At 63.3% G+C, this 26,851-nt stretch overlaps 2 protein-coding genes across 4 annotated transcripts in view; one reads left to right on the forward strand and one right to left on the reverse strand.

The window, feature by feature from the left end:
* Positions 1-3,249: 3,249 nt before the first annotated feature.
* Positions 3,250-8,263, reverse strand: IL12RB1 (interleukin 12 receptor subunit beta 1). Its single transcript, XM_074928223.1, has 14 exons — positions 8,016-8,263; positions 7,549-7,704; positions 7,245-7,414; positions 7,021-7,172; positions 6,481-6,517; positions 6,204-6,314; positions 6,038-6,120; positions 5,481-5,955; positions 5,300-5,401; positions 5,043-5,189; positions 4,813-4,962; positions 4,595-4,691; positions 4,431-4,524; positions 3,250-4,343 (listed from the first exon to the last, which is right to left on the reverse strand). The coding sequence occupies exons 1-14, from the start codon at positions 8,261-8,263 to the stop codon at positions 3,951-3,953; spliced, it is 2,415 nt and encodes an 804-aa protein (XP_074784324.1). The 3' UTR covers positions 3,250-3,950.
* Positions 8,264-10,084: 1,821 nt separating this feature from the next.
* The window catches only part of MAST3 (microtubule associated serine/threonine kinase 3), a 28,487-nt gene continuing 11,720 nt past the window's right edge, over positions 10,085-26,851 (forward strand). The window contains exons 1-8 of one of the 3 annotated variants that reach the window (XM_074928222.1): positions 10,085-10,150; positions 13,271-13,302; positions 15,074-15,163; positions 23,872-23,960; positions 24,205-24,277; positions 24,458-24,478; positions 25,558-25,636; positions 26,335-26,492. In XM_074928222.1, the coding sequence (XP_074784323.1) occupies positions 10,112-10,150; positions 13,271-13,302; positions 15,074-15,163; positions 23,872-23,960; positions 24,205-24,277; positions 24,458-24,478; positions 25,558-25,636; positions 26,335-26,492 (581 nt within the window). In that variant the 5' untranslated portion in view covers positions 10,085-10,111. Of the gene's footprint in view, positions 10,151-13,270; positions 13,303-15,073; positions 15,164-17,536; positions 17,675-23,871; positions 23,961-24,204; positions 24,278-24,457; positions 24,479-25,557; positions 25,637-26,334; positions 26,493-26,851 lie in introns of those variants that run through there. The other 2 variants (XM_074928220.1, XM_074928221.1) reach the window with 2 other exon arrangements.

Consider the following 26,851-nt stretch of genomic DNA (forward strand, 5'->3'; position numbering starts at 1 on the left):
GCCGGGGGTGCTGGGCGGCCACAGGCCCTGTTTGCAAAGTAAAACTGCAGTTGTTGTTGTTGTTGTGATACTGTACGGTTGCGAAACGCCGGCACTGAAATACCCGTGACATTCAAAACAAGCTGAGCCCAGCTGTGGTCGGCGTCCGTCTGTCCAGCTGCGGCCCCTGCAGCCCCTTTCCCACTACATGGGCATAGCTGGGATGCCTGTGCCAGCAATGCTTGGTTTGTTTTGTGGGTTTTTTTTTTTTGAGGGGAAAGAAGCCCAAAAGCTTTTCCCAGGGAAGAAAAGCAAAAATTCCCCAGTTGCAGAGGTTTTTTTACCCTGAAAATCTGTCGGGCACCCGGGCTACAGGGGGTTTGCGTGCTGGTGGGGGTGGTGGATGAGCCATCTGGGTAAGATGCAGCCCTTGAATTCTGCTTAAAGACTAATAAAAAAAAAAAAAAATCCTAGGGATCAGTTTGTTTGCTTAGAGATTAAGCCAAAGCAGCTCCTGAATGGTCACCTAATCCCCCCGGGAGCGGGTGGCATTGTGTAGGTGGTGGCAGTGGTGGCTTTTTGCCCGGCAAATAATCCACCTCCCTGCCACGGCTCGTGGTCAGGCTGGGCTCAAGCACCTCGCTGGCGTCGGCTTTTCTCTGGGCTGGGGCTCAGGGAGGGAAAAGGGGTGCTGGGGGAGGGAGAAAGGGTCCTGGGGGAGGGAGAAAGGGTGCTGGGGAAGGACAGACCGACAAGGGAAGGGGCTGCAAGAAGGGCAGACGAGGGAAGGGCTTGTAGGGCTGCAGCCTTCACCGCTGCCCAGGCTAAGCCCAGGCTAAACCCAGGCCCGTGCTTTGCTGGGCTGCGTTTCCCCGAGGCTGGGAAACAGGTTCAACTCCTCAATCTGGGAGCAAAATCCCAGCGCAGACCCTGTGGGATGGGCCTCGCCTTCCCCAGGGGCTCAGAGGACCCCCCAGGAGCTGACGTTTGTGGGGCGGTAGCAAACCCCTCTGGTTATTTTATGGTTTTCCTCTGGTGCCAGCCTGAGCTTGCCCCCCCCCCCCAAAAAAAAAAATCAGGGAGCCCAGAGCGAGCCCCCAGGCTCCCAACATCTTCCCGCAGGCTGCACCAAGATGTGGAGCTGAATTTTTCCGCTGAGCGAGAGCAAGCGGAGGCGGCGCGGGCTCAATCCACCCCGCGTGTCCCCGGTGTCATTTTGGGGACACGTTGCTGGGACCCTGCGGGAATAGGGAGGGAGGAGGGGGAGGTTTTTTTCCCCCTTTTAGGACAGGGATGCTCAGCCCTGGCAAACGGCACCTTCACCCCCAGCGATCGGGCAGCGCTGGCGCCGGCGGGTGTAAACAGCCGTACAGAAATAGTCGGCATATCAGGCAATATCAAACGGCATCACAGGACAGAATCAGATGTTCTCCTCTAAAAATAAAAGGCAGCGGGGTCTTAAATTAGCAGCTTGTAAAGGTGTTGGGGTACGGGTGTGCAAATGGCTGGGGCTGCCCCAAAGTCAGGGGGACCCCGCGGCTCGGGGATCAATCCCAGTCCGGCCGTGCTCCCGCCATCCCCCTGCGCTGGGCTGAGGGTTTTTTTTTTCCCCCCCTGTTGCGATGGCATTTTGCTGCTTACCCCCGAGCTGCGCTAGGAGTCCCCCCGGTCAGTGTAACGAGTTGTCTGTTCTCAGGCTGCGGCTCTCACCCGGTGTCACCGATGCCCTGAGGCATGTGCGGGGCCGGTGTGGCCGGAGGAGCGGGGAAGGTCACGTCCTGCTGCAGCCCGGCGGCCGTCCCCAGGTCACTGCGCTCAGAGCGGCTCCGGGAGACTCATTTGGAAAACAGTCCTGTGAAATTTCACCTAATTAGAAAGCCCTGAGCTGCTCGCTCACACTAATTAGCAAGGCTGGCTTAATTAGTTTTACCCGGCACGTTGCCCGTGGGCTCTGTGTTCCCAGCAGAGCACTGGCCAACTCGGGACACATATGGGAAAGGATGCGTGGGGCTGTCGGTGGGGACAACGGGACTGTCCCTGAAGGCATTGAGGGACGCAAGTGGCATCGCAGGTGGGATGGATCCCCGAAGGGTGACCCCGCAGGGGCATGGGGGGGTCTCGCATCCATCCCCCCAGCTCCTCAGGATGTTTTTAACGTATCGCCGAGGACTGACTGTCCCGGCACGAACTCGTTCCGTGAACAGGAATGATTAACCGGCCACGGCGCTGGCCCCGGGCCGGGCAGTGTGTTCACCACCGCTGCCCAACCGTGAGAGCCGTGACCCCAGCGCCACTTCCTCCACCGCTCCGGCCCCAAAAATGGGCTGTAAACGGGGGCCGGGGCTGAAACCCGAGAGCGCGCTCGCGCCGAGCCGGTAACCGAATACTTCCTCCACACGTGGCTGGCCCAATGCGCTCCGGCGAGCCCGACATTGCCCAAATCCCAATAAAATCCCTAAATCTAATCTCTCCAGCTGGGTTTTAGGGCCGGGAGGATGCCAGACCCCCGGCCTCCAGGCGATCCGCAGGGATTTGGGGTGCTGGGGAGGCAGGGTGGAGGCTGCCTGCCACGCAGGGGTGAAGCGTGGCGGGAGGGAAGGATGGATTTGTTCTGCTGGGAGGTGGGGAAGCACCGTGGGGACGCGGGGCTGGTGCCACCTCGTGGCTTCACCGGCAGCGGAGACGCCCTGGACGTGCGGTGCCGGACATGGGTGGGCACGGTGGCCGTTGGGCACAGTGGCAAGAGGGGGGGTCCGGCATGCAGCCAGCCAGCCGGGACCCCCCTCCATGGGAATGACACCCTCACCACCGTCCCCATCCCCTGGGAAGAGCCATAAACCCCGACCCACCCGCGGCTGGCGGAGGTCGCACCGAGGACAGGGAGGGGGACACACGGGCCGAAACTCAGCCACGTGCTCCCCGGGGCGTTATCTCCGGTCGGCATCCGCGCGGTTTCCGCCCGCGCGTGCCGATGCTGCGAGCGTATTTTTGGTGAAATCCCTTGCAAAACACAACCAGGGCTCAAAGCAGCAGCGAGGAGGCCGAGCCGTACGCCGGCAGCTGCAGCAGAGGCACCGCGGCTGTGCTGGCGCTGCCTTTCCCTGGACTTCCCCGTGCTACTAACCCCATTTTTTATTTTTTTTTAATTTTTCTTTTTCCTTTTTATTTTTCGCACTCTCAGCAAGTAAACGCTGACTCCTCTGGCTCCTGCGCGCAGGGCAGACGAAACCACAAACCGCTCTTCATCTTCAGCAGCATCTCCAGTTCTGCCCCAGATAAGGCCCGAGGCGGCGGCACGGCCCCATGTGAGGGTGCTGGGGGAGGGACCCTGCCTGCCCTGGGTCACCCCCAGTCCCGGCCCCGCTGCCTGGCTGCGTCCTCCACAGCACCAGGGATTGCCCTCGGCTCTAAATCCTTGCTGTTGTCTGCCCACATCAAGCAGGGGAAGTCACCTCAGCCCTGCTGCTTTGTGCATTTATTTATTTTTTTTTTAATTTTTACATTTCTTTATTTTTGCACTTTTTAAAAATTTTTTTAAATTTTGGCGCTTTTTAAAATTTTTTCATATTTTTTTTATTTGTTGCGAGTAGCCGGTGTTTGAAGCTGGGGCTGTTTGTGCCCCCATCCCGCCAGGGCGATGCTGGCAGGAGGGCAGGAGGCAGCTGGCCGGGGTGAAGCACTGCCTCTCCCCCCCAGTCCACCCTCAGCCCCAGCCGGGCTCTGCCACCACCTTCCCTTGTTATTTATCACCCACGAAAAGTTGAGGCTGGGAAGTGCGTGGTCCGATTCTGGCCCCGTGCAACGCTGCATCTGGAGGCATCTCCTTCTGTCTCCTGGAAACCAGAAAACCCCCTGAAAGTGCCTCTGTGGCCATGGACCCATGGGTGGGTGCTCAGCATCCCGGGTGGGTGCTCAGCATCCCATGGGACCCCCCCACCTTGTCCGTCCCCACTGCCCCAGCCTGGTGATGGCTACAGCACCGACTTCTCCGGCGATGGGTCCCATCCTTCCTCATCCCTGATGATGATGGGTTTGTCAGAGATGAGCAGGGCAATGGGGACCAGCGGCTGGCGCAGGCCCTGCCGTCCCCCCTCTTTGTCTTCCTCTTCCTCCTCCTCCTCCTCCTCCTCGCCAGGCAGTGGAAATCCCACCGGGCTCAGCACCTCCTGCCTGCGGTAGGCGAACGGCAGCTCCTTCTCGCAGCCCGGCGGGCACGTCACCGCCGGTTCTTTGGCCACGGGGCCGGGCTGTGGCGTGCCGGGCCGTGTGCCGGCCTCGGTCACCTCCTTGCCGGGATCCAGCTCCAGCAGCAGCAGCTCGGCCGGGCTGAACCTCTCCGAGGGCTCCAGGAATCCCGGCCGGGGCTGGCCCTGAGGGTCAGATGTGTTTGGGGTGGGAGCATCCCGTGCGCGGGACCCTGCCGGGGTGCAGGATCCGGCCCCTCCTTGGGCTTTGCATCTCACCTGGGTCGTTTCACTGGTGGAGAACTGGATGGCTTTGCTGCCCACGGGCTTGGGCAGGGGTGGGAAGAGGAGGCGGCGAGCCCTGGGGAAGGGGGTGACCGGTGAGGGGGTGGGTAATGAAGGGGAGGTGAGGGGGAAGGTGCCATTGTCACCTCTTTTTGCCCATCTGGTAGATGGCGGCCAGGGCGGGGAGACTGAACGCGATGCCCAAGTACTTCAGGTTGGATTTCCACACTGCTCCCTGGGGACCTGGGGACAGGCACAGCTGGGTGGTGGCATTTCTGCCCCCAGTGGCCCATGTGGGACACGGGGGCCGTTTCAGGGGGAGGGTGAGCACCCCACAGGGACTGGGGAGGGGACAGTCTCCAGCCATTACCCAGCGCCTTGGTCTGGAAATGCCACCGAGCGCCACAGGTCCCCTCTCTCTCTGCTGTCACCTCCCAAACGCCCACCCTGTAGGCTGTGCCGGGCCGCAGGTTCTGGAGGGTGTAGCGCGTTGCCGTGGCATTCACTTCAGCATCTGGGCAAACGATAACAAGCAGTCAGTAGCCCAGCAGTTGCCCTCCTCCTGCCCCATGGGGATGGGGGGGACCCACTCACAAGTCACATTGTCCCCCTCGGCCACGTGGCAGACGAGGTACTTGCCCAGCACCCCGGGACAGGCGGCGCGGGGGGACGGGCTCCACCAGAGGACCACGGCAGCATCCCCGGCGCTGTCGTTGATGTTGATGGGCACGGCCAGCGAGGCTGCGTGTGATGGTGGTGGGGTGCAAAAAAAAAACCAGGGGGGGCGTTTCAGGAGCCCCCCTCTTTTTGCGGATAAAACAGGCACGGATGCTGCGTGTTTCCACACATACCGTTGCTGGTGTAGTGGTGCCGCAGGGCGAAGGTGGCCCAGCCCCGCGCCGGGGCCCAGCCGTGCACGGCCAGGCGGTAACACGCCGGCGCTTCCAGGGCTCCTGGAACAGGAACCGGGGGTGCTGGTTAAAGCCCTGCCAGGAGCTGGGGACAGGCGGGGGGCTCGGGGTGCTCCCTTGCCTCTCTCCACATGGATGCTCTTGGCAGGGAAATCCCGTCGGATGCAAGTGCCCCGTTTCGGGGGTCCGGGCAGCAGCTGCTGCTCGAAGCAGTAAATGAAACCAGGGCTCGGTGCCTCCCACCACGCCGTCACGGTGCCACTGGCCACGCTGACATCTTTGAAGCCAAACTCTGGGATGAAACAGGGGGTGTGAGGGATGGCTGAGAAAATAACTCCCGGGGAGCTCGGGCCTTCCACAGGGCAGGTACCTGCGTGCTGCTCTGCCGGCACACGGAGCTGCTGTGCCGGCCCCGTCCCGGCGGCGTTGGCCGCCGTCAGCAGGATTTCGTACTCAGCCCCGGAAAGGGTGAAGTTGTGCCCTGTCACCTCCCTCCCCAGCACCACCGTGTCCTCCTCGGCCGGCTCGGCACAGTGACACGCCGGCATGTGGGCGCGCAGCGTGTAGGTGACGTCCCCTTGCTCCTCAGGGGCTCGCTGCGGGAGGGAGAGGGGGGTGAAATGGGGGGGGACGACACACACACGCACACGCAGGGGGGTTCTGGGGACGCCGCCGTACCTGCCAGCCCAGCCTCAGCACCCGCTGCCCATCTCGCCCCAGTTTTCCCAGCTGGTAGCTCAGCGCCGGGCTCACCAGGATTTCTGCAAGAGGAACGAGCCCGGCTGGGCTGTCAGTGTTTTGGGGAGCCACTGGGATCCCACCTGCCTCCTCTCCTCTTCCTCACCCTCAGGAACGAAGATGGAGCTGCTCCAGTCGCTCCAGTAGCTGCTCCAGTGGGGGGGCTTGTGCCGGAGTTGGACCTCGAAGGCGCCGTCCCCCTCCAGGGCACAGGTCACTAGAGGAGGGTGGCAGGGTCAGGTGGGGGGTGACCCCCCCTTCTCCTCCAGCTTTTTGGCCATCGCAGGGGGCCAGGGGGGAGCACAGGGCAGAATCTCCCTGCAGGGAGCTGGGGGCACCCCTGGGAGATGCTTGTCCCCCGCGTCCCCAAAGGCTAAACCGACCTGAGTCATCCTCATCCGTCACTGTCTCGCACATCACCTGCAGAGACAACCAGGGACAGAGGCACCCACCCAGTAAAACCAGTATGTTACTGGGACATGAAAGAAAATGCTGCCCTGTGTCCCCTGAACAGCCCAGGGGCTGGGACAACCAAAAGGGGGGCAGGGGAAGTGGCAGCCAGGGGGGTCCCCTCTGCCCTGGGACCCCCCAGCAGCAATCGAGAGGGGTGGGGCGTCCCTGGCTGCGGGGGTTTCGCTGGGAACAAGCATCCGGATTTCACCCGTCATCGTCATTAGTATAATCCGGGGTTTTGCCTGTGTAATCCCTGCGAATCACGGCCTGATCCTGTTACGGGCAGCAGCGGGATCCCGTGGCCGGGAGGACGGGGCAGAGCCGATAACGCCACCAACCAGATGGGACATGGATGTGTTGGGGGGACGGTGGCACCGCCGAGCCCCCGCGCTCCCCAGGCTGCCTGGGCTGCCACGACGCTACTGACCGTCCCATCGGTCACCGCCAGCCCCAAAAAATGGCATTTTTACCTGCATCCAGCTGTCGTTGCCCATCCTCCGAAAGCGAGCCTCCCGCTGCGGTGGCTGGCTCCCGCGGCGGCACGGTAGCCACGGCACCTGCAGCTGCAGCTGGCCACTGCTCTTGGTGAAGGGCATCCCGGGGGGGGGCGGATCCGGCTTGACTGTAAAGACGGGGCGGTCTCGGGGTTACCGGCACCGATGCTGGTGCCCAGCCCAGCCCCACCGGTGCTTACCGGCCTCATTGAGGTAGAGCGTGAGGTTGGGGGTCCTGTGGATGTGGTGCCCCCATCGTGCCTCCACCCAGGCCGTGGTGTTGGTGAGGACGTAGACGTGGTGATGCTTCAGGGTGTACGTGGTCCTGGCGCCCGCCTCGAACCGCCGGCACAGCCGGGGCGTCGTGTAGCTGCGGGGGGAGCGGGCGCGAGGTCGGGTCTGGACGGGGCAGCGCTTGCCCTCTGGGTGGGTTTGGGAGGGAGCGGGCACACGTCCCCCTGTGCGCCCACGTGTCCCCGTGTGTCCCCACGTGTCCAGACTCACCAGAGCGTCAGGAGGTAGGAGGTGTTGCCGGGGGGGCCGTGGGGTGGCCAGGAGCAGAGGAACCAGCGGGACCCGCAGTGTTTCCAGCACGAGAGGCCGGCGGCTGTGGTGGTGCCTGAGGGGGAGGGCAGCGGCTGGGGGGTTCCCGCACCCCAAACCCCCTCGGGTGGGGCGAGTCCGGCACGTGGCAGAGCAGCAGCGGAGCTGGAGTCACCACGTTGCTCAGCCGGGGGATCGGAGCAGCTGCGCCCGTGATTCTCACCCAAAAAACACCATTTCCCCCCTCCCTGCCTAGATGCCGCTCACCGGTGGGGATTCACCCAATTTTTCTCTGTCCCTGTGGTTTTGAGCGAGCGTCTCCATCTCAGCGACAGCTCCCCGGACCTTATCGCCCCCAAATCGCTCATTGAAAGTTTTCTGAAGTTATCGCTCATCTCCCGGCGCCGCAGGAGCACTTACCGCCCCGCGCCAGCGCCGCCAGCGCCGCCAGCAGCCACCCCACCACCATCCGCCACTCGGGATGTCCCATGCCGGATCTGTGACTCCGTTGCCCTTCCTGGCTGCCGAATCCCCCAGCACCCAGTGGGTGCCCCCCCTCCCCAGCTCTGCGGCAGCCCTCGGCGCAGCTCCTCGCACCCGGGGTTTCCTCTTCTGCTAAAAATTTGCCGAAGGGCGGCCGGTCCGAGGCAGGGCAGAGCGCGAGGTGCGATCGCATGCCTCACTTTTGGTAAAAACAAAAGAGAAAGCAACAAAAATATCCCCCTTTTTGTGCTGGGGTGTCTGGCGGGACTCAGCCAAACTCTGCCCTGGCTGCGCCGCGTGCTCCGGCCCGGCGAGAAGCGCAAGGTAAGCAAAAGCGATATCTTGGGGTTTTTGGGGTTTGGGGTTTGTTTTTTTTTTTTTCAAACTTCACGGCGTGTTTTTGAGCTCGTAGCTGGGTGAATCTCAAGCGGCTGCTCCAAGGTTTGAGGGGAGGGTGTGTGTGTGTGTGTGTGTGTGCGCGCGCACACGCGTGTGAGTGTGGCTGTCCCCAAAACCAGGCTCCTTGTGCCCACCCCCGGCACGTCTTGTCCCCCCCACAGTGGCAAACAAAGCCTCAGTGAGGCGGGAGAGCGCGGTGGCACCGGGACACGCCGGCAGCCGCGTGATGTGGTGGGGGGGTGACCCCGGGATGGCGGAGCCGGGTGGCACCCAGGGCCCTGCACAGAGTCCCCTTGTTCCCGCAGAAAGTGTCCCCTTGTGTGGCTTTTCCTCGGGGCAGGAGGGCGGCGGTGGCGGCAGCGTCCCTGCGGCAGGACGGTGCTGCCGGGTCCCCTCTGTCCCGCTGCCGTGGGCATGGCCGGGGTCGGGGCACTGAGGGTCCCCTGGCACCTCCTGCCTCCCTGTGTGCCCCCTCCTGCCCGCCCGGGTCGGGGTACACGCCAAGCTGTGCTGGGATGGGCCAAAATGGTCATGCCAGGCTCCCACAGAGGAACTGGGCTGGACTGGGCTGTGCCATGCCGTGCTAAACCAGGACAGGCCATGCTGGGCTGTGCCAGGCTGTGCCGTGCCAGCTGTGGGACAGACCTGGCTGGATCACAGTGAACTGGGGGGGCTGCTCCCACTTGTGTCCTGCTGTGCCAGTCCCAGGCCGTGCCATGCTGGGCTGTGCCGAGCCAGGCAGGCTGTGGCTCTCCTGGGCTGTCCTGTTCTGTGCTGTGCCAGCCCCATGTCGTGCCGTCCTGTGCTTGTGCCACGCCACGCTGTGCCGTACTATGCCAGACCCTGCCACGCAGGGCTATTTCGAGCCAGGCAGATTGTGCCAACCCCATGCCATGCCATGCCGTGCCGTGCCGTACCAGCCCCATGCTGTGCCATGCCGTGACAGCCCCTGCCATGCTGGGCTGTTCCAAGACGGGCAGATCGTGCCATCACCGTGACATGCTGTGTCGTGCCAGCCCCTGCCACGCAGGGCTATTGTGAGCTAGGAAGATTGTGCCAGCCCCATGCCATGCCGTGCCATGCCATGCCGTGCCATGCCGTGCCAGCCCCGTGCCATGCCATGCCGTGCCATGCCATGCTGTGCCAGCCCCTGCCATGCTGGGCTGTTCCAAGATGGGCAGATCGTGCCATCACCATGACATGCTGTGTCGTGCCAGCCCCATGCCGTGCCAGCCCCTGCCACGCAGGGCTATTTCGAGCTAGGAAGACTGTGCCAGCCCCATGCCATGCCATGCCGTGCCGTGCCATGCCATGCTGTGCCAGCCCCATGCCACGCTGGGCTGTCCCAAGCCAGGCAGAGCCTGTGCCCGCCCCGTGCCATGCCATGCCATGCTGTGCCAGCCCCTGCCATGCTCGGCTGTCCCAAGCCAGGCAGAGCCTGTGCCCGCCCCGTGCCGTGCCATGCCGTGCTGTGCCAGCCCCGTGCCGTGCCGTGCCAGCCCCGGGCTCAGTGCTGATGCGCGTCCGGTGACGCGGCGGGGCCGCTGGGCGGCGCACCGGGCGCACCGGGCGGCGGCGGCGGGGCGGACCGGGCGCACCGGGCGGAGCGGGCGCAGCGGGAGGCGGCGGCGGGCGCGGCGGGATGGACGAGCCCAGCATCCTGCGGCGCCGGGGCCTCCAGGTGAGCACCGGGCACCGGGGCGGCGGCGGGAGGGAGCCGGTGGGGGAACCCAGCCCCGGTGAACCGGGGGTGAGGTGGGTGCTGCGGAGGTGGGGGGGCGGGGGGGGTGCTGGGAGTGAGAGGTGGGTGCTGCGGGTGCGTGTGAGCTGGGTGCTGCGTGTGCAAGAGGTGGGTGCTGAGGGTGAGAAGTGGGTGCTCCGCGTGCGTGTGCGAGAAGTGGGTGCTGCGTGTAGGAGCTGGGTGCTCTGGGTGGGTGTGGGCAAGAGGTGGGTGCTCAGGGTGGGTGCTCTGGGCGAGAGGTGGGTGCTGCGTGTGCAAGAAGTGGGTGCTGCAGGTGAGAGGTGGGCGCTCTGCGTGCGTGTGTGTGTGTGTGCAAGAAGTGGGTGCTGCATCTGAGGTGGGTGCTCCGGGCGTGTGTGCATGGGAGGTCGGTGCCGTGTGTGAGAGGTGGGTGCTGCGTGTGAGCAGCGTGTGATGGGGGGGGGACAGGACCTGAGCACCCAGTGCCCGGAGCAGGGCAGGGTATGAACCCCAGCTACGCCGTGGGGTGCTGCGGGGCCTTGGGGCTCCCATGGGAGCACCGTGCTCCCCCCCAGCCCAGCTCTATGCCGAACCACTGTGCCAGCACCAATTTCCACCCCCCCCCGAGCAGCCACCCCCTCCATCACCCCGTGTTCCTGCTCCCACCAGGCCGAGGGGCACCCATCCTCCCCGCAGGACCCCCAGCACCCACTGCTGTGCTTGGAGGGGCGCTGAGCACAGCCCCCGGGGCGCTGAACCCCATTTTCCGGGTGACTTCACGCCTCCATCCCCGCCCGCAGAACAGAGCCGCAGTAACCGGGGGCCCGGAGCTGTTGGGCGGGTGGAGGGTGGCACGGTGCTGCCTTCATCCGAGCTGGCAGCTCCGCGGGGCCCAGCACCCCCACCCGGGAAGGAGCCCTGCGTGGGTGCTGCCTCCCCATGGATGCGGGCGGACGGAGCCACAACCGTGGGCTTCGGGCTGGTGGCCGTGGGTGCCATTCCCGGCCATCCCTGGGGAGAGCAGAGCCCCGGGGCCGCGGCTGCGTGTCCACATCCCCGCGGCAGGAGGGGTGGGAGGGGGCTCCCGCCACGGAGCCGATCCCAAAGCGCTGAGTGGCGATGACATCCCCGATGTCGTCCCCGACGCCGTCCCCGCAGGGATCAGCTGACGGTTAATCCTGACTCCCACCAGCACCTGCTGATGGGAGACTCACTGTGCTGGATGGGCACATCGGGCACCCAGTGGGTGCTGGCCCTGTGGAGTTGCCCCCCACGGGTCCCCAGGGCCCTTGGGGGGTGCTCTGGTTGTCCCCAGGGGTGTTCTGGATGTCCTGGGGGTGCTCTGGTTATCCCCAGGGATGCTCTGACTGTCCCCAAGGATGCTCTGACTGTCCCTGCGGTGCTCTGGCTGTCCCCAAGGATGGTCTGACTGTCCCCGAGGTGCTCTGGCTGTCCCCAAGGATGCTCTGACTGTCCCTGGGGTGCTCTGGCTGTCCCCGGGGATGCTCTGGCTGTCCCCAAGGATGCTCTGGCTGTCCCCGGGGATGCTCTGGCTGTCCCCAAGGATGCTCTGACTGTCCCCGGGGATGCTCTGGCTGTCCCCGGGGATGCTCTGGCTGTCCCCGGGGATGCTCTGGCTGTCCCTGGGGATGCAGCGTGGCCAGAGAGCCCCCAGCAATGAGGGGTGTTGGGTGCCACAGGACCACTCTGCGCCCCTGCACCCATAGGTGGATGGGGAGGCTGTGCCGTGGGGTGGGGGTGAGCGTGGGGGACAAGGGTGTCTGTCCTCTGTCCTACTGTCACTTGGCTGAGCCCTAAAACCCTCAGTGTGACCCTTCTCTCGTCACCTGCTCAGGGCTGGTGGCCGGCAGCACGGCCCCGGGCTGGGTGATGGCAGAGCTGGGTGAGGGTGCTGGGGGGCTCCCGCTCCACGCAGGGCCCCTGCACCCCCTTCCCCAGCCCAGGCCTGGGGTCACCCAGTGCTGCTGGGGGCGCTGGGACACCCACCCCCACGCCGGGCACCCACCTCCTGCACCCACACCCGCCCCCCCCCAGCACCCACGCCACCCTGGGGGCAGACACACACCCGTGGGCCCCGGGGCTGCCGAGTCCCTGTGCGCCCAGGCATGATGTCACCCGTTGCCATGGCGATGCTGCTGCATCACTGCGTTGCAGCGTGCCCCAAACTCGGGGATTTCCGCAGGGGCTGCGTGGCGTGGGCAGCGCGACGGGCCGTGGGCACCCCGGGGGGGGGGTGTGGGGTGCCATGGGTGCTGCCGTCTGTCCCCGCAGGGGTGGCAGCAGCCCCCACCCATGGGGAGCTCCCTGCCCGTGTCAGGATTGTGGTTAAGCTGCTTAAGGGTACTGGGCCAGTGGGCACAAGCGGTGGGCACATGGTAGCCAAGCATCCCGCAGCGTGCCAGGGCACGCACTGGCCCGGTCACACCGTGCCCCTCGCAGAGTGCCACCAGGACCTGTGTCACCCCCCGTGGCGTGCCCGGTGACACTGGGTCCGTGCTGGAGCCAGCCCGATGCCTGCTGCAGCGGGAGGATGGCGTGGGCCAGCGCTCCTGCCTGCACGGTTGCCCTTTGCCCCGTTGCACCACCTGCGAGCAAACAGCTCTTGCAAGAAATATTCCCAGCGGCTGGAAAAATAAACACTGCGGGGGCTGCCAGCTGCTGCCCACATGCGGGGTCGGGGGGACGGGGTGGGGGACGGGGCGCAGCCACCACCCCGAGGTCACGCTCCGGCCAGGTGTCTGGGTGCTGCTCCCGCTCCACCACCCTCGTGGCCTCGCTCCCAGGGCCTGGCCACGGGGCCACCAGCCCTGGGGACTTTGGGAGGGGATGTCCCCTCGCGCTGCCCCTGGGCGGGGGATTTGGCACCTTCACCCGGCGTGGCAGAGCCAAAGCACCCTGGGCATGGTGAGCGGGGCCCAATCCTGCGGTGGCAGCGCTGGTACTGGGGGCCAGCTGTGGGCATGCTGCTGGGCACGTGGCCGTGGCTGGCAGGAGGTGGGGGGCCAGCGGGCAGACACCCCACAATTCCCCGAGCACCCCACAAGGCTCTGACCCTGCTTCTCGCTTTTCTCGTTGCAGAAGGAGCTGAGCCTGCCGCGCCGAGGGAGAGCGTAAGTCCCCGAGCTGGGCCACCCCAGAGCGCGGGACGGGGTGTCACCGGGAGGGACAAGCGGGGGGACGTGGGTGCTGGCACCATGGGGGGCAGCAGGGATGGGTGTGGGATGGCACCCGGGCTCGTCGGGCCCAAATCTGGGGTGACATCGCCGTGTTCTCCGATACTGGAGGGACCTGACTGTGTGTTGGGGTGTACTGGGATATACTGGGGTGCACTGTGTCTTGCTGCAGGTGTATTTGGGTGTGTTGGGATGCGTTGGGGTGTTCTAAGCAGTATTGGGGTGTGCTGGGATGTACTGGGGTGTGCTGTGTCCTTCTGCAGGTGTACTGGGGTGTGCTGGGGTGTTGTAAGTGGTATTGGAGTGTACTGGGATGTACTGGGGGGCACTGTGTCCTGCTGCAGGTGTGCTGTGGTGTGTTGGGATATTCTAAGCAGTACTGAGGAGTGCTGGGATGTACTGGGGTGTGCTGCATCCTGCTGCAGATGTACTGGGGTGTGTTGGGGTGTTCTAAGCAGTACCGGGGTGTGCTAGGATGTACTGGGGTGTGCTGTGTCCTTCTGCAGGTGTACTGGGGCATGCTGGGGTGTTGTAAGTGGTATTGGGATGTACTGGGAGGCACTGTGTCCTGCTGCAGGTGTGCTGTGGTGTGTTGGGGTGTTCTAAGCACTATTGGGGTGTACTGGGATGTGCTGGGGTACACTGTGCTCTGCTGCGAGTATATTGGGGTGTGTTGGGGTGTTCTAAGCAGTACTGGGGTGTGCTGGGATGTGGTAGGAGGCTGTTGCGAAGCTGCACTGGATCTGTGTTCTGGGGTGTGTTGGGGTGTACTGGGGCTGTTCTGGGGCGTGTTGGGGTGTCGCAGAGGTGATGACACGGGGGGTCTCGGCGCTGGGCTGGGGCTGTCGGGGGGTCACGGGGCTGTACTGGGGGACCACCGGAGGGATGCTGGGGCCGTGCTGGAGCTGTGAGAGATGCACTGGGGGGGTACTGGGGCTGTGTTTGGGATGCGCTGGGGCTGTACTGGGGCTGTACTGGGGCTGTGCTGGGTGTCTTAACATCCGGGGAACGGCACGGGTCGGGGCTGCCGCTGGACCGGGCCGGGCTGAGTCCGGTGCGCCGGGGGCTCTGTGCCGAGCCGAGCCGAGCCGAGCCCAGCCCAGCCCAGCCCAGCCCAGCCGAGCCGAGCCCAGCCGAGCCGAGCCCAGCCGTGCCGCAGGGGCGGGCCCGGGCCCGGCGGGCCGAGCAGGGAGCCCCGGCGGGGCCGCCGCTGCCGCCCGCCCGCGGGAGCCGCCCAGCGCGGGGGCAGCCGGTGCGGCGGCGGGCGGCGGGATGAAGTCGCGGCGGGACCGGCTGAAGATCCCCTCGCTGACCTTGGAGTGAGTCGGGACCGGGGCGGGGCGCGCCGGTTACCGGCCCCGGGGGCGGGCGGGCGGGCGGCGGGGCCCTGGGGCATCCCCGTCCCGGAGCATCCCCGTCCCCGCTCCATCCCCATCCCGCTGTGTCCCCACCCCCGGACCGCGGGTCCCAGCCCTTCCTCCTGCATCCGCACCCCCGGTGACCCCCCCTCGGCGACTCCCCCCCGCCCCTTCCCCGGCAGCACCAGCCCACCCGGTGTTTCCCCCCCCCCCCCGTCAGCCGTAGACCCCGCTGCTCCCCCCCCAGTTCTGCCCCACTCCCCTCCCTCCCTGCCTGCTCCCCCCCAAGCCCTTGGCCCCGGACCCCCCATCGGACCCCCCAGCACCCACCGACACCTCTTGCCTTGCAGTTTGTCTCCGAGCAGCCAGAGCCCGACGCTGCTGAGCCCCTGCAGCCCCTGCAGCCCCTGCAGCCCCTTACTAACCCTGCACCCCTGGAGGTAAGACCCCCCCAAACCCCTCCCCGGGCACCGCAGCCACCAGCTCCGCGGAAGCACAGGGGGAAGAAATGGAGATGGGGGCTGCAAAGAGTGTCCCCCCCACCAGGGATGCCCAGGGGGGGGGACCCTGAAAGCTCTGGCTTCTGCAGGGCACGTGGGGTGACAGGGCTGGGGGCCACCCCCGGCCCCGCGAACCCCAAAAGCAGCCTGGCCATGCCAGTGGGCTCTGTCTCCGTTACGGACTGGTCCGTTTCGGGGAGCCTTGATGGAAACACCATCGCGGTGGGTCAAGCTCAGGCTCCGAGAATCTTTTTTTTGAGGGGGGCATCGCCTCGAAATCGGACCAGGGCAGGGTGCTGTGATGGGTGCAGGGTGGGAGTGGGGATGGCGCCTTCCCCCCCCCCAGGAAACCTCCCTCGCCACCTTTTCTGCTCCGCCGCGGGGGAAAGGGAGAGGGGAGCTGCTCTGAGGGGATGGGTGCCCCCCCACCCAAAACGCCACAAACCCCTCGCGGTGCCCTGGCGGGTGCTGCCGTCACAGAGGCGGGTGTCCGGATCTCGTGGCATGTGCCGGTTGCGCTCTGCCCTCGGGGACAAGGTGCAGCGGGTGTGCTGGCACCCAACGGTGACACCCCGGCCGTGTGGCACCCACAGGGCAGAGCTGCGGCCTGCCCAGCACCCACGGGTGACGCCGGGGGCCTCCATCCGTCTGCCGGGGAGAGCGGCTGGCACCAGGCGAGAGGGATCCGGCGGGGAGCTCTGCCGCTGCTCAGCAACAGGCAGAGCCATTTGTTGCAGGCAGGAGCCAGGGTGCTGCCTGCGCTCTGCCTGCGCGCGGGGGTCCCCGCCTGCTGCGCTAGCCCTGGCTGGCCACCCCTCGCCCGCAATGACTGCAGCGTGGGGATAAACAGGCACAGCCACGCCGTTGCTCAGCCGAGGCCTTGGGGAGGGTGTTTTTTGGGGGGGATGCTGACGGTGGGGATGGGGATGAGCAGTCTGGCAGCACCCTTGGGTGCCTCCATGCGCTGGCGTCTCGCGGCTGCTGGGCAGGAGGCGAGGGGAAGCCGGTGCTGCCAGGCTCGGTGCTGCCAGGCTCGGTGTTGCCCTTCCACCGTGTTGAAATCCTGCCCAAAACCCACCGGTGTTGGGATTTGTGGCCGTGGCACTGGCCGGTTGCCACCGGGCGAGTGTGGCGGTGCCACCCCACGGGGGTCAGGAGGCTTCCCCGGGTTTGGTGATCGGCACGGAGGAGGGTGGGTGTCACCGGGGCTTTGCTCAGGATTAAATGTGAAAGGTGGTGTCGGGGAGAGGCTGTGGGGTGGCGGGGTCCTTGCCGGGCGAGTCCCCTCCGAGCACGGTGTCCCATGGGTGACAGGGTGCTGTTAAGGGAGTGCTCCCCCCCGAGGGAGACCCAGGCTTTGGGGCTGCCCCCACTGACTAGAGGGGGGAGGGTTTTGTACCCCTGAAATGCATCAGCAGTGGATGCTGCATCTCCATGGTAACCCTGACCCCATTTTGGGGTGCTGCCCCGTCTCTATGGTAACCCCAAGCTTCCATTGTGGGGTGCTGCCCCATCCCTGTGGCAATCTTGAACCTCCTTTGGGGTGATGCCCGGTCTCTACGTTAACCCCAACCCCATTTTGGGGTGCTGCCCTGTCTGTATGTTAGGCCTGACCCCATTTTGGGGTGCTGCCCTGTCTCTATGGTAACTCCAAGCCTCCATTTTGGGGTGATGCCCCATCTCTGCAGCAACCCTGAACCCCCTTTGGGGTGCTGCCCTGTCTCTATGTTAACCCCGACCCCATTTTGGGGTGATGCCCCATTTCTATGGCAACTCTGCCCCATTTCTGGGGTGATTCCCCCTCTCTAGTTAACCCAGACCCCAATTTTCGGGTGCTGCCCTGTCTCTACGGTAACTCCAAGCCTCCATTTTGGGGTGCTGCCCCGTCTCTCTGTTAACCCCAACCCCATTTCTGGGGTGATTCTCCCTCTCTAGTTAACCCAGACCCCAATTTTGGGGTGCTGCCCCATATCCATGGTAACTCCGACCCCATTTTGGGGCACAGCCCCATCTCTACCATAACCCCGACCCCATATCGGGGCGCTGCCTCGTTTCTATGGTAACACGCCCCCCCCCCCCGGCCATTTCCCCCCCCCCCTCCCCATTTCCCTCCCCCCTCCCTCCCCTCCTTTTTGGGGGTGCTCTCCCCCCTCCCCGTCTCCATGGTAACCCCGACCCCGTTTCGGGGCGCTGCCCGTCTCCATGGTAACCCCGCCGCCGCCGGGCGGGAAGGGGCGGGCGGCGGGAGCCCGGCCCGGCCCCGGTCCCAGCCCCCGCCGCCGGCCCGGCCCCGCGCGCCCCCGGTGGCGCCGCTCGGCCGTACCGGTGGATGCGGCCGGGCCCCGGGGGCACCGAACCGCCCGCCATGTCGGACCCCAGCTGCTGGGGAGCCGCTCCCCCCGGTTACCGGGGCCAGCGGGCCGCCGGCGCCCTGCTCCAGCGCTCCAAGAGGTGCCGGGCGGCGGGGGGGGGGGGGGAGGCGGCGTTGGGGGGGGGCCGACCGGGGTGTATGAGCTGGGGGGGCTTTGCACCGGGGTGCGTTGTTTTGGGGGGGTCTATGCACCGGAATGCGGGGGGGGGGGGGGGGGTGGATACGACAATGTCTGTCATGGTTTAGGGGGGGGGGAGGTGTACGGGTTTGGGGGGGTCTTTGCACCAAGGGGTGCACACCCTGAGGTGCATGGGTATGGGGGGGGGGGGGTCTGGGCACTGGGGGGGGGGGTGTGCACACCGAGGTGTGTGGTTTGAGGGGGGCTTGTGCATCGTGGGTGCATCTTTTTTGGGGGGTGCTGTGATCTGAGGGTGAATCGTCAGAGCCCCGAGGCTGCCGGGGGGGCGGTGGGGGGGGGCTGTGCATCGGGGGGTGCCTTGGTTGGGACCCCAGTGCCATGTGGGGGGGGGGGCAGTGTTTAGGGTCCCGGGGCATTAGGGGATGCACGTTTTGGGGTGCTATGTGCCAATCCGGGGGGGGGGGGGGGGCTCTTTGCAGCAGGGTGAATATATGTGTGTTTGGGGGTGGGGGTGGGGGGTGTCTTGCATGCAAAAAGGAGGAAATTTCCCCTGTGAGCCCCCGTGCCAAGGTGGGCACCGCGCTGACGGGACGTGTCCCACATGTGACGTGTCCTGAGCCAGGGTGGGGGTCCCCAGGGTGCCAGGGGGGGTGAGGGGCTGGGAAGGGGCCATTGCCCTTGCAGCCAGCCATGGGCAGGGCTGCAGGGGGGCAAAGCGGGGGGGCAAAGAACTCACACACCTTCAGCAGTGGGGCTGGGGCAGTGTTGGGGGCTGCTGCATAAACGGGGTGCAAGTGGGGGGGGGCTACCCCAGATCTCCAGCTGCAATGCCAGGCTTGACCCAGGCAGGTAGGTGGGATGTGTCCCCCAAAAGGGGGGGGGCCAGGCAGCGCTGCCAGCCCTGGGAGAGGTGCGGTGAGCACCCACTGAGCCCCCCCGGGGTGTGGGTGGTGGAGGCTGGCACCTCCATCCAGCAGATTCGGGGTGCTGTAGCTGGCCCAGGCATCAAACCCTTCCACAGCTTGGTATAAAAAAGGTGGTTAAGACGGTGCGGAGGCAGAGGGGAGATATTCCCATTGTGAACGTCTTTTAATATGACTGTGGGCTGGCACAAAGCGACACGGTTGCTTAGCAAATGAATCCATCCAGCACCGATCCCATCCCGGCAAGGCGCCCGCTTCACCTGGGCTGTGGAATTACTGCTGCCGCCGCGTGAGGACGGGCGAGGGGGACCCTTAATAAATAAGAAACGGCGTTGGATGGGATTTTCCAACCCAGAGTGGCCAAATTGGGGGGTTGGGGGGGCCAGGAGAGATGAGTAATTGGAGAGATGATCTGGGCAGTGATCCGTTTCCAGCTGAGCGTGATGAGGCTGTAATTCTCATGAAGGGAGCGGATTTGCTCCTCTCTCGTTGGTATTCCTAGAATCCACGTCGAGAACCGGCCTGGCCTATTTTGCAGTGGGCAGAAAGCATATGATGTTATTTAGCGGGATTAGGAGGGTTGAGGGATCCTCATTTCCTGCGGGGGAAGGCCGAGATGGTCGGCGCGGGGCAGGACGGCCCGTGGTTCGATGGCTGACGGGGCTTTTCTTCTCCGTGGATGCTGCCCGTGGCTGTTCACACCTCGCACACCGCAGAAAAACGTGCCAGCAGACGTAACAGGTACCATTTCCTACCCCCTGATGGGAAACTGCGGCACGGGGACGTTCAGGGATGCGTCCCAGGGCGTGGGGCAGTTTCTTTAGGATGTTTTCTTGCAGTGCGAAGAAATAAATAAGTCTGTACCCAACTCGTTACCCCGTGATTCCCTGCGAGGGTTTGGGATTTGGCTCTTGGGAGGTGCCCGGCGCGTTGCTCCGGGGTGGGTTAATAAGAGCATCCGCAGCACCAGGCTTTGTGCTGGGGTGGGGCGAGGGGCCAGAGCGGCTCCCCAGAGTGATGCCGGGTGTCTGGTGGGGTTGTGAAGATGGGGTGGGGTTGTGCGTGCTCTGTGCCAGGCAGCGTGTTGCGTTTCACCATCCAAACCCCCCGTCCCCAGGCTCCCCCAGCCCAGCCTCCATCTCCGGAGGCAGCCGAGTTCAGCGCCGTCACAGTTCGTGGAGGAGAAACTCGGGATGCGGCTGCTTGGTTTGGCAGGTTTTGACGTTAAATACAAATTTATCCCACTGGAAACTGATTTTTCCAGGATGTGGTGATCCACGGCACTTCCCCAAATCTCTCCGTTTGGGGAATACGGAGGAAAAATATTCTCTGCAGCCACGCAAAGAAAGGAGCTGGGTGAGCCGACCCGTGCTCTTCATCACGCAGGCGGGAGTGGAGCCGCCCGCTTGCCCTTTGAGACTGCGCCCGCTCCCTTGTCCCTTGGAAGGGTTATCAAGCCTGGAACAGGCTGCCCGGGGAAGGGGTTGAGTCACCAACCCGGCAGGGATTTCAAAGATGTGTAGACGTGGCGCTTAAGGACACAGTTTAGTGGTGAGCTTGGCAGCGTGAGGTTTACGGTTGGACTCGATCTTAAAGGTCTTTTCCGAGCTACACGACTCCTGCCCCTGCCCTCGCACCCTGCTCCTGCTTTGCCCCAAACCACCGGTGTTCACCCGCTGGCGGTGCCCAGCGCCAGGCTGGCGTCTGACACGGGATGTTCTACCACCCCGGGAAGTTTTAGGGGTCGGATCCTGCGGGAGAGGAGCGGGATGCTGCAGCCCCCTCCGTGTGTCTCCCGGTGGTGGCCCTGCCTACGCTCGGGTGGTTTCGCGTGGCCGGTGTCACACGGTGCTGACTCCTTGCCACCTGACGCCGCTTGCCCGGATCGTGGCAGAGCCATTTCCCAGTTAGAGACCTCAGCACCGTGCTGCGCAGCCAGATCCTGCCCTTCCCACAGCTCCGGGAAGGTGCCAGATCCTGCTGTCTCCTGCCTACGGACACCCCGACCGCGCCGTGCCAAGGCTGGGTGCCGGTGTGGGTGCTGGGAGGTGCTGGTTCCTCCTCGCAAGCAGCCTCAGGGACGGGGGACACATTATTTTGCTCCAGGCTTCGGGGTCACACCAGCTGTCACACACTTTCCACATCCTTTGAAATAAGTGCTGGATGGCAACGGCAGCGCCGAGGCCGAGGCTGCCTCAGCGTGAGCAGCGCGGGAGATGCTGACGGCGATTTTCCACTCCATTTTTGGTACCAAATGTGCAATTAGGTGATGGAGGCAGAGAGGGAAACCAGCCCCAGCTCCTGCCTTCAGGGCTCGGCAGCTCGTCTCTACCCCGAAGCTGGTTTCTAGCCCGAGGTTTCCGTGCCGGGAAGGATGGGAACCAGCTGGAGATGATGCATCAGGCGAAGGGGGGTTAAAGTGGTGCAAGATGGTTGCGGAGCCGAGGGTGGAGCGCGCGGAAACAGGAAACGTCGGCCTCCCTCTGTGTCACCATTACTGGAACTTGCTACATTAAAGGTTTATTTTCACTTCCAAAATGAAACCAAACAAGCAGGGGCGAGCCCCTCGTCCCCGGGGATGTCCCCTCCTGCAAGACCCAGATGCACCCCGTGGTGGGACCAAATGGCGAAGCAGCGCCCAAGCTGGCTGCTCTCTGTAGCCCTCCTGGCTACTGAAGCTCTGCCTGTGCCACCCCGGGGGGGCGGCGGGTTCTCTTGCAGTGCCTCGGTTTCCCAGCCGGTACGCAGAGCCGGCGGCAGCGAGAGGCTGCGGTTTGCTCTGGCTCCAGGGGTGGGTGCTGGGCTGTGAGTTTGCAGCTGTGGGTGCTGCAATTGGTGTTTCAGCATGTGTTTAAGTCAGAAAAGCAAATGGAGGGGCTGGGCAGGGATGGGAGGGGGTGAATGATTGACATGGAGGGGGGGGGGAAGGTTTCTGCCTCCTCGCCCCCCCTCCGCTGGCCCCGGTATCACGGAGGCTCAAGCCCTCCAGAGCCGCTGCAGCTGCGGGTGAGCTCAGGGTGGTCGGGGGTGAGTGTCCTGGGGGGCACCCAGGGACCCTCATCCTGGCTACAGGGAGGGTGCGGCCAGCAGAGGAGGGTTTGGGGGGGGGCGCAAAGCAGCTTCCCCGGTCGCTGTCTTGGCCAAGACCTTCAGTCTTCAGCAGAAGAGTTGGGGGTTCTGGTTTTAGGGTGGCAGCAGGAGGAGTCCCTTGGGGGGGAGATGCCAGTGGGAGGTGGTGGGGTGCTGGATGTCATGTGTGGGGCTCTGGCCACGTGTCCAGGCCTCTGGCCACACATGTGAAGCTCTGGCCACGTGTGTGGAGCTCTGACCACATGTCCAGGGCTCTGACCACGTGTCCAGGGCTCTGATCACATGTGTGGAGCTCTGACCACATGTCTGGGTCTCTGATCACGCATGTGGAGCTCTGACCACGTGTCCAGAGCTCTGACCACATGTCTGGGTCTCTGATCACGTATGTGGAACTCTGACCACGTGTCCAGGGCTCTGGCCACACATGTGAAGCTCTGGCCACATGTGTGGAGCTCTGACTACATGTCCAGGGCTCTGACCATGTGTCCAGGGCTCTGATCACATGTGTGGAGCTCAGACCACATGTCTGGGTCTCTGATCACACATGTGGAGCTCTGACCACGTGTCCAGGGCTCTGGCCACGTGTGTGACACTCTGGCCAGGCGTGCAGAGCTCTGGCCCCATATCCAGGACTCTGTCCACACTTGTGGGGCTCTGACCACGTGGCGCCGGTGTTGTCTGTGTGTCGGTACCGAGTGCATCCATCTGGAAGGGTGGGATGTTGTGAAACGCCCTCTTTTGCACCCTGGATACCACCTCTGCTGTTCACTTCTCCTTTTGGGATCCGGGGACAATCCCTTCGCTCCAGAGTCAGCCTCTTGATTTTTGCAGGTGTATCTGGCCGCGGTGTGATGTTAAACAATGTCCTTTAATTAGTGGCATCCATGTTGGATCCCGTTCCCAGCCTGGCAAGGAAATTCAGAAAAATTTGCAGCCTGAGGAAGTGCAGAGAGAGGAAGGGGAAGGTTGTCCTCGTGCTTGAACTTCTGCTCTGTGCTGTGGCTGTCTGCAGTTTCCTCTTGGCAGAGTGAAAGAGAACTTAAATGAGCTGATCATATTTTAAACGGGGTTGAAATGGGCTGCGTATGGTGGGAGAGGGGCTGCCGCATCCCTGCTGGGCCTGCTGTTGAGACCGGGCCATACTTGCAAGGTAGCCTTGTGCTCGGGGCTTGGAGAAGGGCTGAAAGGAAAAGAAAAAGGGAATTCCTGCAAGAAGGATTAAAATCTTGTGAGGTGGGAGGGTGGGAATGGAGATGGTGATATGGAGACTTGTGGACGTGACCTTCCAGTTGTTTCAGAGAAGCTCTGCAGGATGCTGGGATGTGGCACCAGGATGGGGGTTTTGGGGTGTCTGGAGTGTCGAGGTGCCAGCACCGTCAGTGGGGACCTGCGCGTGGTGCTGCTTTTTCACCCCGTGCCAGCACACGTGGCTTCCCCCCGCTGCCTGCCGAGCCGGCCCCTGCCGCGGCATCACCAACGCCCAGCAGCACCACAAAGTCTCAGGGGTTCGGGGACCAACCGTCCTCCCCACTTTTCAGTGGTGGAGTCCCCGGGATCCCTGGAGGGGTTGAAGAGTCAGGCTGAGCCAGCGCTGAGGGATCTGGTGGAGTTGGGAAGGGTCAGGGGGAGGGTCATGGTTGGGCTGGAGGAGCTTCAAGGGCTTTTCCAACCCGGATGATTCTGGGATTCTGTGACGTGGGGACCACCAAGTGTAGGGAGGTTTATAGGAACTGGGGGGGCATTTTCCATGCGATGGAGCAGGTCAGGTTGTGGCCGCTTGGTGTTTCCATCACTTCCTCCTTTTACATCCGTTTTTCTATTCCTGCCCTCAGCCTGTTGCCCAAGGGGCTGCCTGCCTCTGCCCTCCCCTAGTGAGCCAAAACCAGAAGTGGGACCTCGATGAGACAGTTTGTTGTTCAAAATGACCCTGTCAGTATGTCTTCAGCAGTGTTGAACCAGGGACAGATCTTCCCTGTGGCAGGAGATCCATAGTCAATGGTGTGACAGCACCCATGTCCCCTGGCACAGGGCATCATGCTCAAGCAGACCCGTATGTGCTCGAGCCCATCCAGCCCTGTCTCTCTCTTTCACTTCCCCAAATTAATTCCCTCTTTTTCTTCCCTAGTTGCCGAAGCAGCAATAGGAAGAGCTTAGTGGTGGGCACCCCCTCTCCGACCCTCTCGCGGCCTCTCTCCCCTCTCTCCGTGCCAACAGGTAAGGGGTATCCCAGGGGATGAGTAGAGAATCTCCCCAAATTAGCGGAATGTTTTGGAGGGGCAGTGGGGGACCCTTCTGCTTCTGCAGCACCTTGTAGCAGCAGTAGGCTGGCTCCTGGCCGTGGGGGCCTTTTCCAGAAGGGAATAGCTTGGGAAGCGATTTATCCCCTTTCCCCTGAAGGAATAAGTGGCAGCACCCTGGGGTGGGTATCGGGGTGACTTTTCCCCCTTTCTCCCCACAGCCGGGAGCAGCCCCTTGGACAGCCCACGCAACTTCTCCGCCAGCACCTCCATCAACTTCCCCTTCGCCCGCAGGTGAGCTCCCAGCCTCCCTCCCAGACCATTAATATTCATTAATAATTATAATTCCCCACCTGGGACTGTTCTGTTGATCTCAAGTGATTTGTTTTGATTTTTTTTGTTGGCTTTTTTTCTCCCTGATTTTTGGTCTGGTGTTGTCCGCTCTGCCGCGGCCGGTGCCTCCCACCACCCCAGCCATGCTCCTCGGACTGACAGGTGAGCACAGGGACGGGCTGGGGCTCCGTTCCGGGGAGATGTCTGCTCCTCATCGGCACGGCCCTTCTTTGTGTGCATCCCTGGGCGGGAGATTTTGCTCTAGGACCAGGTTCCCTGCAGCTCCAGGAGCACAAATATCCCTGTTCCCACCCCACCGTCCCCAGCCACCAGCTCAGACCCGCTCCGGGTGCTCCCCACGGATGCTCAGCAGATGTTTGGGGACGGATGCTCGGCTGATTCCCCACGGAGACACACCTCGCTGCATCCCCTCCCCAGCCCGCACTGCTCAAGATGCAAAATCCTGTTTAACTAATTAATTAATTGCACACATGGGGGCGGACGGCTGATTTAAAACCATTGATCATCACGCGGAAAAAAGCTGGAGGCTTTCAGATGCTTTTCACTCTTATGACAGAATAAAAAGCCAAACTGCGGGGCTGGGGCTGTGTGAGTCCGCCGGCAGCGAGGGCACACGGTGGTGCTGGGTCTGGCACCCTGCCAGTTCCCACCATCCTCGGCCCCGCACGGGAAACGGCGGTGGGAGGTGAAGGCCCTTGTCTTGACGTGGACGTTGCCCCATCCATTAGAAACGTCTCCAAGAGGAAGCATTCGCCTACGTATGAGCGGTTGCCTTCCTGTTTATAACCGGGCTCTGCGCCGCGGCGCCTGTTGTCTCAGGATGGGTCTTTAAGAATCTCAATTCCTCATAAAGTCCCAGAAGGCTGAATTTTGCTCTAATTAAAAATCAGATTCTCACAGGATTGGGGTTTGTTGTGTTTTTTTTTTTTTTCCCATCTGAAACGGATTCACCACCCAACCAAGCCCCAGCACGGTCCCTTCGTGGGGACCCTGCTTGCTGTCACTGTGCCGTGCACACCAGGGTTGCAGGACAGCCCACCTCACCTGCAAACGCCTCTCATCTCACCCACTTTCAGTCCTTTCTGAAAAGAGGTTTCAGGGCTTTATTATCCAAGCCAAACCTGCGTCCTCTTCCCCCTCCTTATCACTCTGATGTTATTTATTTGCATTTAGATGTTGTGTTTTTTTCCTGTATGTGATCGGCACATTTGCACTCGCAGGGCTGATGGCAGAAGGTGGTCACTGGCTTCGCTACCCTCCTCTGGCTATGGGACCAACACCCCCAGCTCCACTGTTTCGGTAACATTTGCTTTCTGAGAAGAACCCAAAATCCTTGATTTTTGGTGAAACGCCTCCTGAGCCTCATGGCGTCAGTTCCTAGGCAGCCCCTCCATTCCTAGAGGACCGTGTGCTTTAACTGCATTGTGCTTTCCAAATGTGCTTTTAAGAAAGCTGTAGAGCTTGGCTAACGGCTTACAGCATCCCTGGGTGTTAGAGCATCCCCGGGCATTACAGCATCTCTGGGCATTACAGCACCCCCAGGTGTTAGAGCATCCCTCGGCATTACAGCATCCTGGGTGTTAGAGCATCCCCGGGTTTTAGAGCATCCCCGGGCATTACAGCATCCCTGGGTGTGACAGCATCCCTGGGTGTTACAGCATCCCCGAGCTGGGATGCTGGGTGTTACAGCATCCCAGCATGTCACGGGCAGGAGCCACCCAGGATGCTGCAGGTACAATGGAAGGGGCTCAGTGGAGCCGGATTGAGTGGGAGAGCGGGGAGTGTTCGGGGTGGGAGTGGGCAGCACAGCCCTCCCCGGGCTGCCCTTGCTGTCTGTATTTCACGTTACTGAAGTGCAGAGTGTGCGGCCCATCAATATTTTCAGCCTCCTAAGAGGCTCTGAGGAATATTTTCCTCGTGGGCTTGCTGGTTTCCACCCCGGTGCCCGGAAGCATGGAGCCATCTCCTGATCCCCTGCATCTCATTTTTCTTTCCAGTCATCTTCGTCCTCCCAGGAGCGCCTGCACCAGCTGCCGTACCAGCCCACCCCCGACGAGCTGCATTTCCTTTCTAAGCATTTCCGCAGTACGGAGAGTGTCACGGACGAGGAGGGGCGGCACTCGCCCTGCCTGCGCCCACGATCCAGGAGCCTCAGGTACGGCACCCGCTGTGGGGAGCACCCACGGCGCTGCCGGGAGGATGCGCCGAGTGACGGCACGTCCGGCGCATCCTCTGCCCTCTCGTGAGCTGTTCCTGGGATGTCCCGGTCCTGCTGAGCCCGTCCCGAGGTGTTGACCCCGATACGGGTTTTCCCCTTGTCAGGGAACAGAGAAGTTATGGCTTGAGGTTGTAGATGCCTCATCCCTGGAAACGGAGGCTCTCAGCAGCCTGATCTAGTGGAAGATGTCCCTGCTCATGGCAGGGGGGCGCTGGACTAGATGACCTTTACAGGTCCCTTCCCACCCAAACCATTCCATGAATCTAGGATTTTATGATCTTAAGTGCCACGATTTT

Source organism: Athene noctua, chromosome 27 (genome assembly GCF_965140245.1).
Source record: "Athene noctua chromosome 27, bAthNoc1.hap1.1, whole genome shotgun sequence".
NCBI lineage: Eukaryota > Metazoa > Chordata > Aves > Strigiformes > Strigidae > Athene > Athene noctua.